We start from the raw sequence: 13,719 nt of genomic DNA, 5'->3' as shown, positions 1-13,719 counted from the left end.
AGGGATCGGATACAGAGGGACCTAGACAAATTAGAAGATTGGGCCGAAAAAAACCTGATGAGGTTCAACAAGGACAAGTGCAGAGTCCTGCACTTAGGACGGAAGAATCCCATGCACTGCTACAGACTAGGGACCGAATGGCTAGGTAGCAGTTCTGCTGAAAAGGACCTAGGGGTCACAGTGGACGAGAAGCTGGATATGAGTCAACAGTGTGCTCTTGTTGCCAAGAAGGCTAACGGCATTTTGGGCTCTATAAGTAGGGGCATTGCCAGCAGATCGAGGGACGTGATCGTTCCCCTTTATTCGACATTGGTGAGGCCTCATCTGGAATACTGTGTCCAGTTTTGGGCCCCACACTACAAGAAGGATGTGGAAAAATTGGAAAGAGTCCAGCGGAGGGCAACAAAAATGATTAGGGGTCTGGAGCACATGACTTATGAGGAGAGGCTGAGGGAACTGGGATTGTTTAGTCTCCAGAAGAGAAGAATGAGGGGGGATTTGATAGCAGCCTTCAACTACCTGAAGGGGGGTTCCAAAGAGGATGGAGCTCGGCTGTTCTCAGTGGTGGCAGACGACAGAACAAGGAGCAATGGTCTCAAGTTGCAGTGGGGGAGGTCCAGGTTGGATATCAGGAAAAACTATTTCACTAGGAGGGTGGTGAAACACTGGAATGCGTTACCTAGAGAGGTGGTGGAGTCTCCTTCCTTGGAGGTTTTTAAGGCCCGGCTTGACAAAGCCCTGGCTGGGATGATTTAGCTGGGAATTGGTCCTGCTTTGAGCAGGGGGTTGGACTAGATGACCTCTTGAGGTCCCTTCCAACTCTGATATTCTATGATTCTATGAATATGATATTTTCTGTCTTATTATTTATCCCTTTCTTAATGATTCCAACATTCTGTTTGCTTTTTTGACTGCCACTGCACATTGAGTGGATGTTTTCAGAGAACTATCCACAATGACTCCAAGATCTTTTTCTTCAGCTAATTTAGACCCCCTCATTTCATATGTATAGTTGAGATGTTTTCCAATGTGCATTACTTTGCGTTTATCAACACTGAATTTCATCTGCCATTCTGTTGTCCAGTGACCCAGTGTTGTGAGATCCTTTTGTAGCTCTTTGCAGTCTGCTTGGGACTTAACTATCTTGAATAGTTTTGTATCATCTGCAAATTTTGCCACCTCACTGTTTATCCCTTTTTCCAGATCATTTATGAGAGGACCTTCCCTCTTATCCCATGACAGCTTACTTTGCTTAAGAGTCTTTGGTGAGGGACCTTGTTAAAGGCTTTTTGAAAATCTAAGTACACTATATCCACTGGATCCCCCTTGTCCACATGCTTGTTGACTCCCTCAAAGAGTTCTAGTAGACTGGTGAAGCATAATTTCCCTTTACAAAAACCACGTTGACCCTCCCCCAACGAATTATGTTCATCTTTGTGTCTGACAATTTTGGGATTCATCTATGAGAAATAGTATTCCTTTTCTCTTTCTTTTAATCGAAGTGGGCATAAGTTGTACAATCCTCCCTGCTGATTAAAAATGAAGTTGTGAATGGGTAGTAATCAGTAAGGTTATCCCCTCAATACTGAAAAATAGATATCGCCATTACTTTTTGCACTGATGAAGGAATCACTGCCACAAACTGTCAAACAAGGCTATGTCTTTCCTTATTTACAAAATGCCCAAAAGTGTGTTAGGTATTTCAGGGCTTTTCTACATGGCGAGTTATTGTGCTGCAACCCAGGGTGTGAATCTACAGTGCACTAGCTTGCTCCACCGTAACATCCTCTGTTGTCACTGCTACAGCTCAGCAAATGTCCAGGAGTGCAGCTTGACATATGACGACTTGAAAGCGTAGCTTGCCAAACCATGCAGATTCATACCCAGGCTTGCCACACAGTAACTTACCATGTACACAAGCCCTTAAATATATAGCAAAACAAGTTCCCTGTCACATAAAACTTACAATCTAAGTAGACAACACACAAAGAATGGCAGAAAGAACAAAATGTTCTTTAAATAAAGATAGGCTCAAAAGCACCCTGGGCAGAATTTGTGACAGGACATTCTTTCCATACCACTTAAATTTTATTTCTTCAAATGCATTTTTTTTTAACTGTATACCCATTGTTCTCGGCATTCTGTATTAAATGTAATACACAAATGATAAAAGATGATGAATAAGAGACTGTTACTAAACTATGTTTTAGTAACAATCAGTATTTGTTTATAAGTTTCATTATCTTCAGGAACAGCACATACAGTATATGATAGTTCATTCACAGAAGTCATGGGAAGTTATTAAAATCTTATTTTGTTCTGTTTAAAATAAAACAAGCAGAGGTACAAAAAAATACAGCTGTGTTTTCAAGCTCACCTCATCAATGCTACCTCCATATACTTCATCTGTGCTGACATAAATGAACTTCTCCACACTGGCTTCATATGCAGCAGTGACCAGGACATGAGTGCCATAAACATTCACATAGGTGAATTCCAGGGTACGCAAAAATGAAAGATCTATAACAGAATGAGTTTGTCTTAAAATTTAATTTCACTAGGGTAGAGAATGAAAAATAGTTTTCATTTCAGGCACTGAAGACTTTAAAAAGATGACTTGGCATGAAAAGATTAACAGGAAACCATATCATGAGGCACTGTAGAGATGAGAGTTTTCGGTGGTGTTGATTGCCAATTAACATGATTATAAAGACAAATATATTCCCAATATTTGCTCCAAGACAAACGTTTGTACCTGGTAACGAACCATGACCAATTCCAGGGTGAACTACAACCAGGAATAAAATGTTGCGGAGTAGCTATATTTGCCTTTACAGTAGTGATAGTTAACTAAGTTAAACGGCAGTCAATTCACTTGAGTTTACAAGACAACCAAACCCCTCTATGTAACAAAAGGCCTAACTCAAATGTGGTTTAAGTATAGGTTGCAATACAATATCCAATCATTAATTTGTTATTACTAAAACATTAGTTTTAACAATTCTCATTAGATAAGACACTAAAACTAACTGACAGGAGTTAAAGCCTTAATGTATGCGAGTTTTACTTCCCAACATTGCAAAGTATTTTCTGGAGAGTTCTTCAGGAAAATTTGTTATTATTGCAATGTGTACACACCCCTAAAAAAACCCCAGCATTAAGATAGAAAAATTCAGAATTTAAGGAAGAAACAAAACAAAACAAAAGAGAGTTCGGTTGAATGCTCAACCTTAACTGCATTCTCTTTTCAATTTGCCTTATGTTGTATTCATATTTGGTAGTCTGGTAAATATAAATTGGAAATCTCTTAAAAGCCCTACATGTGTGTGCACTCTCTCGCTCTCTCTAGATACACACATACACACGAGACACCCATATGATCTATAATGTTAAAGACTACTTCAAAACTGACATTATAACATTAGAATTTTTTATAATTGCAATGCTCCATCATTTCCACTTTGATACAATAATGTAGAATAGATAAATGGTCCCATTTTGGGGTGCAGGGTCCCAGAATGGTGGTTCCCTACAGTAGAGGAGGAAATGAGAAAGGAATATTCTTCAAGTTGCTTCCCCAAGAAAGAAGCTATCAAAAGTTGGGATTTCATGTAGGAATCCTGAACCAACACTTTTCACATCTGACCTGAGAGCAAAAAGGGCATCACCCAGTCCAAAGTCTCACAAATGACTCACACTAAACCTGCTATTTGTAGATAGTGAAATACAATCCAAATGTCTTGGTTTGTGAAAAGGAGTTCAGAATCCAGAAAGCCAGGCTATACTAATACAGGTACTACAGATGTTCAAGGTATTGTGCATGGGTAGGGGGGCAAGGGAGAGGGGGGCATTGAAGTAACCTTTTAAGGCCCAGTCTCATGAACTGACAGTGCAAGAAACAAATCTGAAGGAAATTTCCTGTCTTATGGTCCCATTCTAGTCAGGATGGTCCTGTGATACTCAACCTTAAACCTAACCCTGGATCAGAAATGAACCGTGCCTTGCACCTAATACCAGTATAATTTCTGGGGGGAGAAGGAGAATGGTGGGGGGGAGGGGTAAGAGAAAAAAGAGTAAAGGAATATTTTCTCTAGCGGGTAGCTTTAAAGAAAATAGGAGCTGTCAAACTGCTCACAGTCTGGAATGTTAGTAGTATCATAGAATATCAGGGTTGGAAGGGACCTCGGGAGGTCATCTAGTCCAACCCCCTGCTCAAAGCAGGACCAATCCCCAACTAAATCATCCCAGCCACGGCTTTGTCAAGCCTGGCCTTAAAAACATCTAAGAAAGGAGATTCTGCAGTATGTCTGTTTGCACATCACATTAATTTTAACACTGAAATTTAAAACGTTTTCCTTTGTGATTTTTGGAGCACAAAGTCATTGATGATGTCCTCACATGATAAGCTACAGAGTTTGTCACTTTCAATGTACAGAATGGTTGGAGCAGATAGACGTCTGCCTAGAAAATGCTACAAGAAAAGCTCTCTTCGTGTTCGCTTCTCTATCCTCGGTCTCCCCCAGGGCCATTAATTAATCTTGAGTAAACACCTTGGACACACAGTGACAACAAGCTATATGCGTGAAAGAGAAAGAATTTACCAGAAAAAAGACTGGTAATCTCTAGACAGGCATTGAGAAAGTGAGAAAAATTAGCCTATATTCAAGCAAATATAATGAATATCATAGGCTATTAAAGCCTATAAATCATATATGCATATAGTTTGAAATAACTTGCTCACCAAGTACTCAGAATATTTTGATATATATGTATATCTTCCTTCATTTCTCTCAAAAATCCTCTATTTATCCTTTTGTCAGCGCTCTGATATTTACTGTGAAGGTTCCTGAAACTGACAGAGGGAAGCCAACACAAATTTATCCTCAAGATCCACTCGACCCAAGTCCATAAGATGATCACCTGCAAATTCAATCACGTGAAGCATGGATAGTGCATAAAGCAGAAAGCGGCATGCGCACTAACATACACAATGATATGTATGTACAGATCTAAAGAAGAAAGAACACACTAACTCTTAAGAAAACTTAGAAAAACAGGAATGAAGGCACTACATGATTGAGCGTGCTGGACCGTAAACAAAAGATGGCGGCCTTCCAGCTATTACCAGCCAAGGGGGACGCTAAACTAGAAGCAGCTGGCCAATAAAACACTGCCTTAGGAGACTGATAGCAGACTTACTCATATAAAGACTAATTTTACAAGTGCAATTATCGTTTTTTTTCCCCCTCAACCTGGCCTCCCACCTGTCAATAATGAACAATTAGTGAAGGGTAACAGGTAATAGGACAAGGGTATTTGTGTAGCCAGATGTGTATATTTTTGTCATATTTGAACAAAAGTGTCTATATTTAGAGAGAATCTTCTTTTTCCTATATCTCCTTTATTTATCAACCGATTTTGATAAAGTTTGAAATGGAGTCAGTTTTTTCTTTTTTAGAAGCCCCTCATACTGCGAGGCCCTAAACTGTAGCTTAGTTAGCTTATGCCTTAATCCGGCCTTGCTGATAGACCCTGAGTCTTAACAGTGCTACTTGGTGTTGCTATAATAAATAGACAATTATGGTCCTTTAGTTTAATACGAAAGCGACAGGAATGAAAACAGCAACAACATGAATAGGTTAGTTGTTTCAAACAAAACACCTAGTAGATTTATTACAACAACATCAACAATGCTCACCTACGTGGGTTTGTGCTGCAAAATGTAGTACTATATCAATTTTCTCAGTTTCAAAAAGTAGTTTTATAAAATGGGGTTCACAGATGTCACCCTAAAGAGAAAAACAATTAGATTAAAAACAAAGATAGCAATTCAAGTCAGTTTTTAATAATGGAGTCTCGATTCTTAACTGTACCAAGATTTATCTAAAGTGTATAAACAGCATGTAGTCTGTTTTGTTCATTTTATCTATGACTTTATGCAGGACTGCATTTCTATTGATTACTTGTATACCATCATGTCAGTCCATATTTATTGAATAGCTTATTTTAAAAAACATAGTACACGAGAATCAAAAAGAGCTAAGCACTTACATACAAGTGGGACTACCTCAATGAGTAAATGTGGGGGAAGTACTCTGTTGATACTTACAATAAACTATTACATAAAATAAATTCCCAAATCATGTCCAAAAGTCATTCAGTTCCCTCAACACATTTTACAGCTAAAGAAATAAAATTCTGTGTAACCCTCATACTTGCAGTCAAACTAGCCATACTCTTAAAATAGCAGAAATGTTACTTTAAACATAAAAGGACCCGTTAATTTAACCTATACTCCAGGGGTCGGCAACCTACGGCACGCGAGACAATTTTGAATGGCACGCGGCTGCCTGCCGCGGTTCCGACCCCTAACCGCATTCAGCCCCCCCACCCACCGCTCTCCCCTGCTGGAGCATGATGCAGAAGCTTCGTCTTGCAGCAACCAAGCTCCCTCCCTCCCCCAGCCGTGGTTCAACCTGCTTTCCTGCCCCTCCTCCTCTCCTTCCCTGCACCGGCCCTTGCAAAGAGAGGGGGGAGAAGTGGCAGCGTGCTCGCTGCTCCGCAAAAGCCCCGAGGCCCCGCTCTCCCAGCTGGAGCTCCAGCCGGCGCGCGCGGCAGCCGCGGCCCCTTGCTAAAGCCGGCCCTGGGTAAAGGAGGCAGAGAAGAGGTAGGGACGGGGCCTTGGGGAAGGGGGTGGAACAGGACGTATCCCTTCCAGCCCCCTGCCATGAGCCGCTCAGGGCAGAGGGCACGGGGCTGGGAGCACCCCCATGAGCCGAGCACCCCAGACCTCTGCTCTGAACCCCCACACACACCCTGCCTTCTGCCCTGCACCTCCACACACACCCCAGCCCTCTGCCCTCCCCCACAACACCCAGCCCTCTGCCCTGACCCACCCCACCCCCAGCCTTCTACCCTGCACCCCCCCACACTCCCAGCCCTCTGTCCTGACCTCTGAAGACCCCCACACCCCCAGCCTTCTGCCCTGCACCCCCCACGCCCCTCCAGCCCTCTGCCCTGACCTCTGAAGCCCCCCACACCCCTAGCCTTCTGCCCTGCACCTCCACACACCCCCAGCCCTCTGCCCTGACCTCTGAAGCCCCCCCACACCCACAGCCGTCTGCCCTGCACCCCCCCACACCCCTCCAGCCCTCTGTCCTGACCTCTGAAGCCCCCCACACCCACAGCCTTCTGCCCTGCACCTCCACACACCCCCAGCCCTCTGCCCTGACCTCTGAAGCCCCCCACACCCCCAGAAGGGGTCCCACTCAGCCCGCTGCCAGCCTAGGTGAACAGAACGCCAGGCTGGCAGCGAACTGAGCAGGCTGGTGGCGTAAGATCAGCATTTTAATTTAATTTTAAATGAAGCTTCTTAAATATTTTGAAAACCTTGTTTACTTTACATACAACAATAGTTTAGTTATATAATATATAGACTTATAGAGAGAGAGACCTTCTAAAAAACGTTAAAATGTATTACCAGCACGCGGAACCTTAAATTAAAGTAAATAAACGAAGACTAGGCACACCGCTTCTGAAAGGTTGCCTACCCCTGCTATACTCATTAATTGAATAAAGTTCATATTAAAAAGTCACAATCTTGGGGGGGGGGGGGTGAGGGAGTTCAAACCAACAACCTCCCTGTCAGTTGGTGATGATAAAGGAAGGATAGTCTTATATTCTAGAACTAGCTGCTGTCAATATTAAAATAGTTTTTAAATTACACAGAATAAATATTAAGTGAATTAGCAATGGCAAGAACCACCGTAAATTTATTAGAGAAAATTACAAAAATTACATCTTTGAAATTATCTAATTAGTTTACTTCAGCACTTACACTTGGCAGTTAATATACATTTTCATGAATTGGAAAGTGAACTATCACAGAAAGAGCAAGTGAAAAAACTCTGTCCTAAAACAATCTTCATGAAGCCAGAATTTGTAGGCTAAGCCACAGGGTCAAAAGTTCTGTTATTTGAAAGAATAAGAAAGTCAGTTAATAGAAAATTAAGACTGCCCATAGGAAAAAGCAAGTAAAGTCTTCAAAGAACAAGCAAAAACACTGCTAAAAACAAAGAAAAAAATCACATATCCAATTTTTTTAAGTGATTCAAAAACTGCTTTCCTGTAGTTATGCATTAATAGAGAACAAACTACAGCTACCTCTAAAAATGAGGAAATAGAAATGTACTTCACACTTTCCAAGCGGCGGCCAGCACATTCCTCAGCCCACGCAGCTTCCCGCAGCTCCCATTGGCCTGGAGCGGTGACCCGCGGCCAGTGGGAGCCGCGATCGGCCGAACCTGTGGACACGACAGGTAAACAAACCAGCCAGGCCTGCCAGGATGCTTACCCTGGCGGGCAGTGTGCCAAAGGTTGCCAATCCCTGCTATACATAAAGCATAAAGATATTATGAATAATTTGTGAATGAACAGCGACACCTAGTGGCTTTAAAAAATGAAAGATGAACTGAAGATCATTCTAGCATCTAGCTCATAGTTTTCGGAAGCAAGGCAACCAACTGGCTGGCAATAGTTCCAACAATATAACTATTTTATATAACTACACAGGCAAAAGTGTTAGTTTACCTTTGCTCAAAATGCTACACACCAAAAAACACACTAGTAAATGTTCTTTAAACATCAGCATTACTCAGCCTTTGCTACAGAAACCAGTGTGTTTGCAAAAAGTCAATGAAGGATTTAAAATAAAGTAAAAAGCAACAGAGGGTCCTGTGGCACCTTTAAGACTAACAGAAGTATTGGGAGCATAAGCTTTCGTGGGTAAGAACCTCACTTGCATCTGAAGAAGTGAGGTTCTTACCCACGAAAGCTTATGCTCCCAATACTTCTGTTAGTCTTAAAGGTGCCACAGGACCCTCTGTTGCTTTTTACAGATTCAGACTAACATGGCTACCCCTCTGATACTTAAAATAATGTGTTTCTTACTGTACCTCCAGAGAAATACACCCTTCAGAGAGTCATCAAAATTCCAGTAATTTTCAGTGGGGAGTGCTGAACAATGCCAATACTCTTAAAATTATACACAAATATTAGAACCTGCAGGCTTTTGGTTTTGGCCCTTGCAATGCATAGCACATAGTACTTAGTATAACTATATACTTCCTAGTATGATCTCATAATCTTAAAATATATCACCAGCCCAATTATCTGTTACATTAACATTCTGCACTTATATTAGGCTTCCCAGTTTTAGAAGTACTTTACAAACATCAACTAATTAATCCATGCAACACCCTTGTGAGGTGTGTAATGAAGTATTATCCCCATTTTACAAATGAGGAAGCTGAGGCACGTAAGATTTAAATAGAACAATCCCCCTCATCCGTCAGGGAAAAGAAGCTCTTTACCACACCAGTATATTGTTTTTAAAAGAAGAGAGGACACCATCTAATCTAATTTTATCTAGAGAAACAGCAGCATAACCCTAATGGTAGGGCTTGTCTTTATATATAGGAAAGTTAGGTATAAATTGCCTTGTGTCCACACACACTGTTGTTTTTTTTAAACCTTATTTGGCATCTTATCCCACTTTAATTAATCTTCTTTGGAAGATACACAACTATTTTGGAGTGAGTTATACTGGAATATAGTTTATATGAACTCTTCCCTATTTCAGATTAACCGTACCACTTCTGGAAGTCCTTCCACTGCCACCCCACATTGCACTGTTTCACATCTAGGTCAGCCTGTTTACTGCATGCCCTCTACTGCTCCAGGATCACCTTGACTGGATGTCACCATCCTGTTTAAATACTAGCAAGTTCCCAGGTATGCCCCTTTGTGATTCCAGCTCATGGCAAACTCATATACATGAAGTTACATATCTATTACATCAGTAGCCATGCCACATTCACGTCCTCGACTTTGGCTCCCTGACCAGTTGGAACATTTTGCAGAGGCACCCTCTTTTGCTGTTCACAGTGTTAATGAAGTAGCAACTTTCTCCTATCCAAGTGCCCAGTAAGCCTTTATAAACCAGGTAAGATGAGTCTCCCAGAATGACAGGGGAAATCACACCAGCATTCATGTGGTCTTGGGAGCAAGCGTCCCATTTTTCCTTGCATAAAACAATGCTGAGTTTCTAAAGTTCCTGGCATCACAGATTCCCACACTATCCCATATTGACCCTGATCACTATGGAAGGGCAACCAACCAGGTCTCGTAGCATCCTGGCGAAATACATTTTTCTCCCAATGAACTCTGAGGTCTGGTTTTGGGGACAAACACTGGGCACCTGGGTCCCATCAATGGCCCCAATAAAATTCAAAAATGCCACTGTGCAAATCCACCATCAATAACCATCTATGCGTTTCCAAGTTCTACGATCAGCCAGCAGCACCCGCTCAACAGCAGCATAGACCTCCTTGACAACAGCCCAACCACCTGATCTACTAACACCAAACTAGTTATAGCAAAAAACACCATACCAAAGAAACTCCCCCATTTAGAAAAGCCCCTAGTCACAGAAGCTCAGGATTCATGTCTGTGTTCTCATCTTGAATTTCTGCTCCAATACTCATAACTAATGCACATACATTCTGCTGTCTACACTCGCACTCATTCCCAGGAATCTGTATCATGCCATCCTATAAGAAGGCATTGTATCAGTCTGACTAGGGCAGTGGTATCAAATTGTGTTGAAACTGGTAACCTTTATAAAGCTGTAAATACCATTTCTTCAGCAATGCCACATGCCTCCTTAGCTGTCACGCCACTCAACTCATAGCATTTCACGTGTTTATACTTATGTTACTAAACTGAGTATCTGAACGGTGGGAAAGAGGAAGCCACAGGATTTGCAGACATCTAAGGCTTCTAAATGGGCAGGTTATGTTTAAACACACATCCGTGAAATCTTCCAAGCACATTTGAGATTTTGAGTCATGGAACAGGTAACATTACCAGCAGATCAACCAGAGCACAGGAATTTACATAACAGAACATAGTAGCGGCCCATATAATTCAATATTCCGCTCAGGCAGTGGTCTGTATTTGATACTCCAAAGTACAGTTATTCATAAAGTTAGCCCAGAAGTTAGGAGAGTAAAACAAAGATCACTCCATTATGATGCAGAGGTTTGATTAAATTCTAACCTTTAGTCTCTAAATTATGTATTTCAGTTTTTGAGGGGTTACCCCAGGCATATACTTTTAGATTATAGACACTGTATCAGAAGTTTGCAGTAATATGCCAAGTCGACACCCATACACACAGGTCAGAAGTGGAAGTTATATAGTGTAACCAAAAGCAGAAGCTATAGTTCCATGAGAAGAAAAAGATGGAGATTCCCACATCAAGTGTCAGTTCTGCAGAAGCCCAGATATAAAAGCCTGGCCAACCTCAGATTTTACAACCTTAACTTGCTAGTTTGCTACTAAAAAATCTGCCATACCTGGATAAACTTGTAGTTTTGCTTCTCAGAAATGGTTTCAAGATTCTTCAAGTTTGCACAATAGTCCAGCTTAAGAAAAAAAACACAGAATATTACTATGACGATGAGTTTTCTTTAACGATTCTATATTAGATCCTGCTTATTTACTAACTGAGCAAGTCTCTAATTAACAAGCTTGAGGAGAAGGTGCTAAAACTATTGTTTAAAATAGATCTGCAGAGAGGTCAACTTCTCTGTTTAAAAGGTGTATTATGTGCTGATTGAAAAATCTAGCAATAATCAATTAAATAAAAGCTTAGAATCCTAGTCCCCCAGAATTGATCCATCTGCCCACACTTACTTTGTTGACCACATAATTCTCTGATATCATTTGGTAGCCAAAACAGATTGTGAGATGGGCAAATAAAAATGAGAAACAGTTGAAGTCTTCCAAAACAGAGCCATTTTCATATGAATGTTCTCTAATAAAGAGAGCGGAAGGAATGTATGAAAGTTGGGGTAAAATATTAAATTTTGGCAGAGGAAACATTTGAAAGTGATCCTCTTTTTAAAATTTCCAGACTCGTTAACATTATAGATCCTGATTCTAAAAATACACATACGATTAAGCATTTGCTTCAATGATATTACTCACACGAGTAAAGTTAAGCTTCTGTACCAGTATTTTCAGGATTGGGCCAGACTTTGCTATGACACATGCTATTGTGGTTGGTTATAGTATGGAAGTGCAGAAGAGTTTGTTGTGAAGGTGAAGAGTCTTTGAAAGTTTTGCTCTGAAGATTACCTTACCTGGAGGTTTTCAGTTATTGTGTTTAATGGGATCTGCAGTTGAGCAATCTTTACTCTAATTCAATGGCTTGCAACTTTCCAGAATACTGTATCCCTTTCAGGAGTCTGATTTACACCTCACTTAAAAACAATCTGCTTACAAAATCAGACATAAAAATAAAAGTGTCACAGCACACTATTCCTGAAAAATTGCTTACTTTCTCATTTTTACCATATAATTATAAAATAAATCAATTTCTACCTAATTCCTGATTGAGAACCACGGTCTAACCAAATAAGTTGTCTGGGGTAGAAGTTTCAAACCCACTGTAGAAAGCATGACATGGCTGAGAAGCAGATTTGAAACGCATGGCTACTCCAAATAAAAATACTTCATTTGATTAGAGTTAAGGTACAGTATGCGAAACAAAGAACATGTTAGCAGAATTGAGGTGGGTGTTGAGAACTGGGCTTTAGATCAGGCCCTAAATTAGCACATAAAACATGCCAACTCTGAATTTTAAGAAATTCAAGGTCTAATGTAAAACTTTCCACATCAAGCAAACTTTCAACATATTGTATATTAACTGCTTCATATTATTTCACATTTCTTTAGAGAGAAAAAACACAAAAACTTACCTTATCTAGATTGATAATCAAATAGTTTGGATAGTTTTCTACAAGAGACACAACCACATGGGATGCACTGCAGGTTTAAAAAAAGAATAATCCTGTTTTAAATTACGATTATATAGATAACTTTAGGATACCAGCTCCCTAGAGACAAAACCCTAATTAACACAAAAATAAACTGATTTTTTTTTAATTTGCTAATGTTGCTTTTTGTTATCCTTTTAATAAGCATGTAATGTTAGTGAATTAAAAGCTAGAATTTATTTTTGTGAATTTCTCTCTGCACCTTAATTGGCCAATTAAAATAAAGAGAGAAATGTATAACACATGGAGCCCATGCATCTGGTTAGCAAATCTAGGAGCTTCAGACACTTCTGGGAAGAGGGGAAAATGGAGGTGGGGGCACAAAGAGCCCCAACATGGGGAGAAGGGGGAAATGGGCACTTTGCATACCATTTCTCCCCCCAAGCTCCCTGCGGACCATCCTCACATTCCCTCTATTTCAGGGACTCTTGCCAACTCTGCTCACCCACCCCTCATCAAGGGGCTCTGTATGCCACTCCCATCTCCCTCTTCACCATACTATTGTCCTCCATTCTCCCTCCAAGCCAGGGGCCCTGTGTGCCCCTCCTTGCCCTGTGTGCTCATACTACAGTACTACATTCTCCACCCAATCCCCTTTACCAGGCCCCCTATGCCAGGGGGTCCGTGTGCCTCCCATTCCTTCCATGCAAGGGTCCCTCATTCTCTTTGCCAGGCCCTTTCTTCCCCATGGCTCCCCACCATTCTTATTTCTTTTGTTTCTGTCCTAGAGATAAGTCATTGAGGTTGTCAACACTTTTAAACTATTAGGAGGACGAGCAGAGCTGAGATGAGGCATATTATGCTGGAAGGTGTTCAC

The 13,719-nt window shown here is 41.0% G+C and overlaps 1 protein-coding gene across 1 annotated transcript in view; it reads right to left on the bottom strand.

Moving 5' to 3' along the window:
* The window catches only part of TGDS (TDP-glucose 4,6-dehydratase), a 38,388-nt gene that overhangs the window by 16,602 nt on the left and 8,067 nt on the right, over window positions 1-13,719 (bottom strand). Inside the window, exons 2-5 of the mRNA XM_005305009.5 lie at window positions 12,825-12,891; window positions 11,418-11,486; window positions 5,699-5,789; window positions 2,378-2,520 (exon numbers count right to left, since the gene is read on the bottom strand). Coding sequence (XP_005305066.2) covers window positions 2,378-2,520; window positions 5,699-5,789; window positions 11,418-11,486; window positions 12,825-12,891 — 370 coding nt within the window. The remainder of the gene's footprint in view (window positions 1-2,377; window positions 2,521-5,698; window positions 5,790-11,417; window positions 11,487-12,824; window positions 12,892-13,719) is intronic.

Source organism: Chrysemys picta, chromosome 1, assembly GCF_011386835.1.
Source record: "Chrysemys picta bellii isolate R12L10 chromosome 1, ASM1138683v2, whole genome shotgun sequence".
In the NCBI taxonomy this organism is placed as follows: domain Eukaryota; kingdom Metazoa; phylum Chordata; order Testudines; family Emydidae; genus Chrysemys; species Chrysemys picta.
The sequence above is the reverse complement of the archived record's forward strand: the minus strand, read 5'-3'. Positions and strand labels throughout refer to the sequence as shown.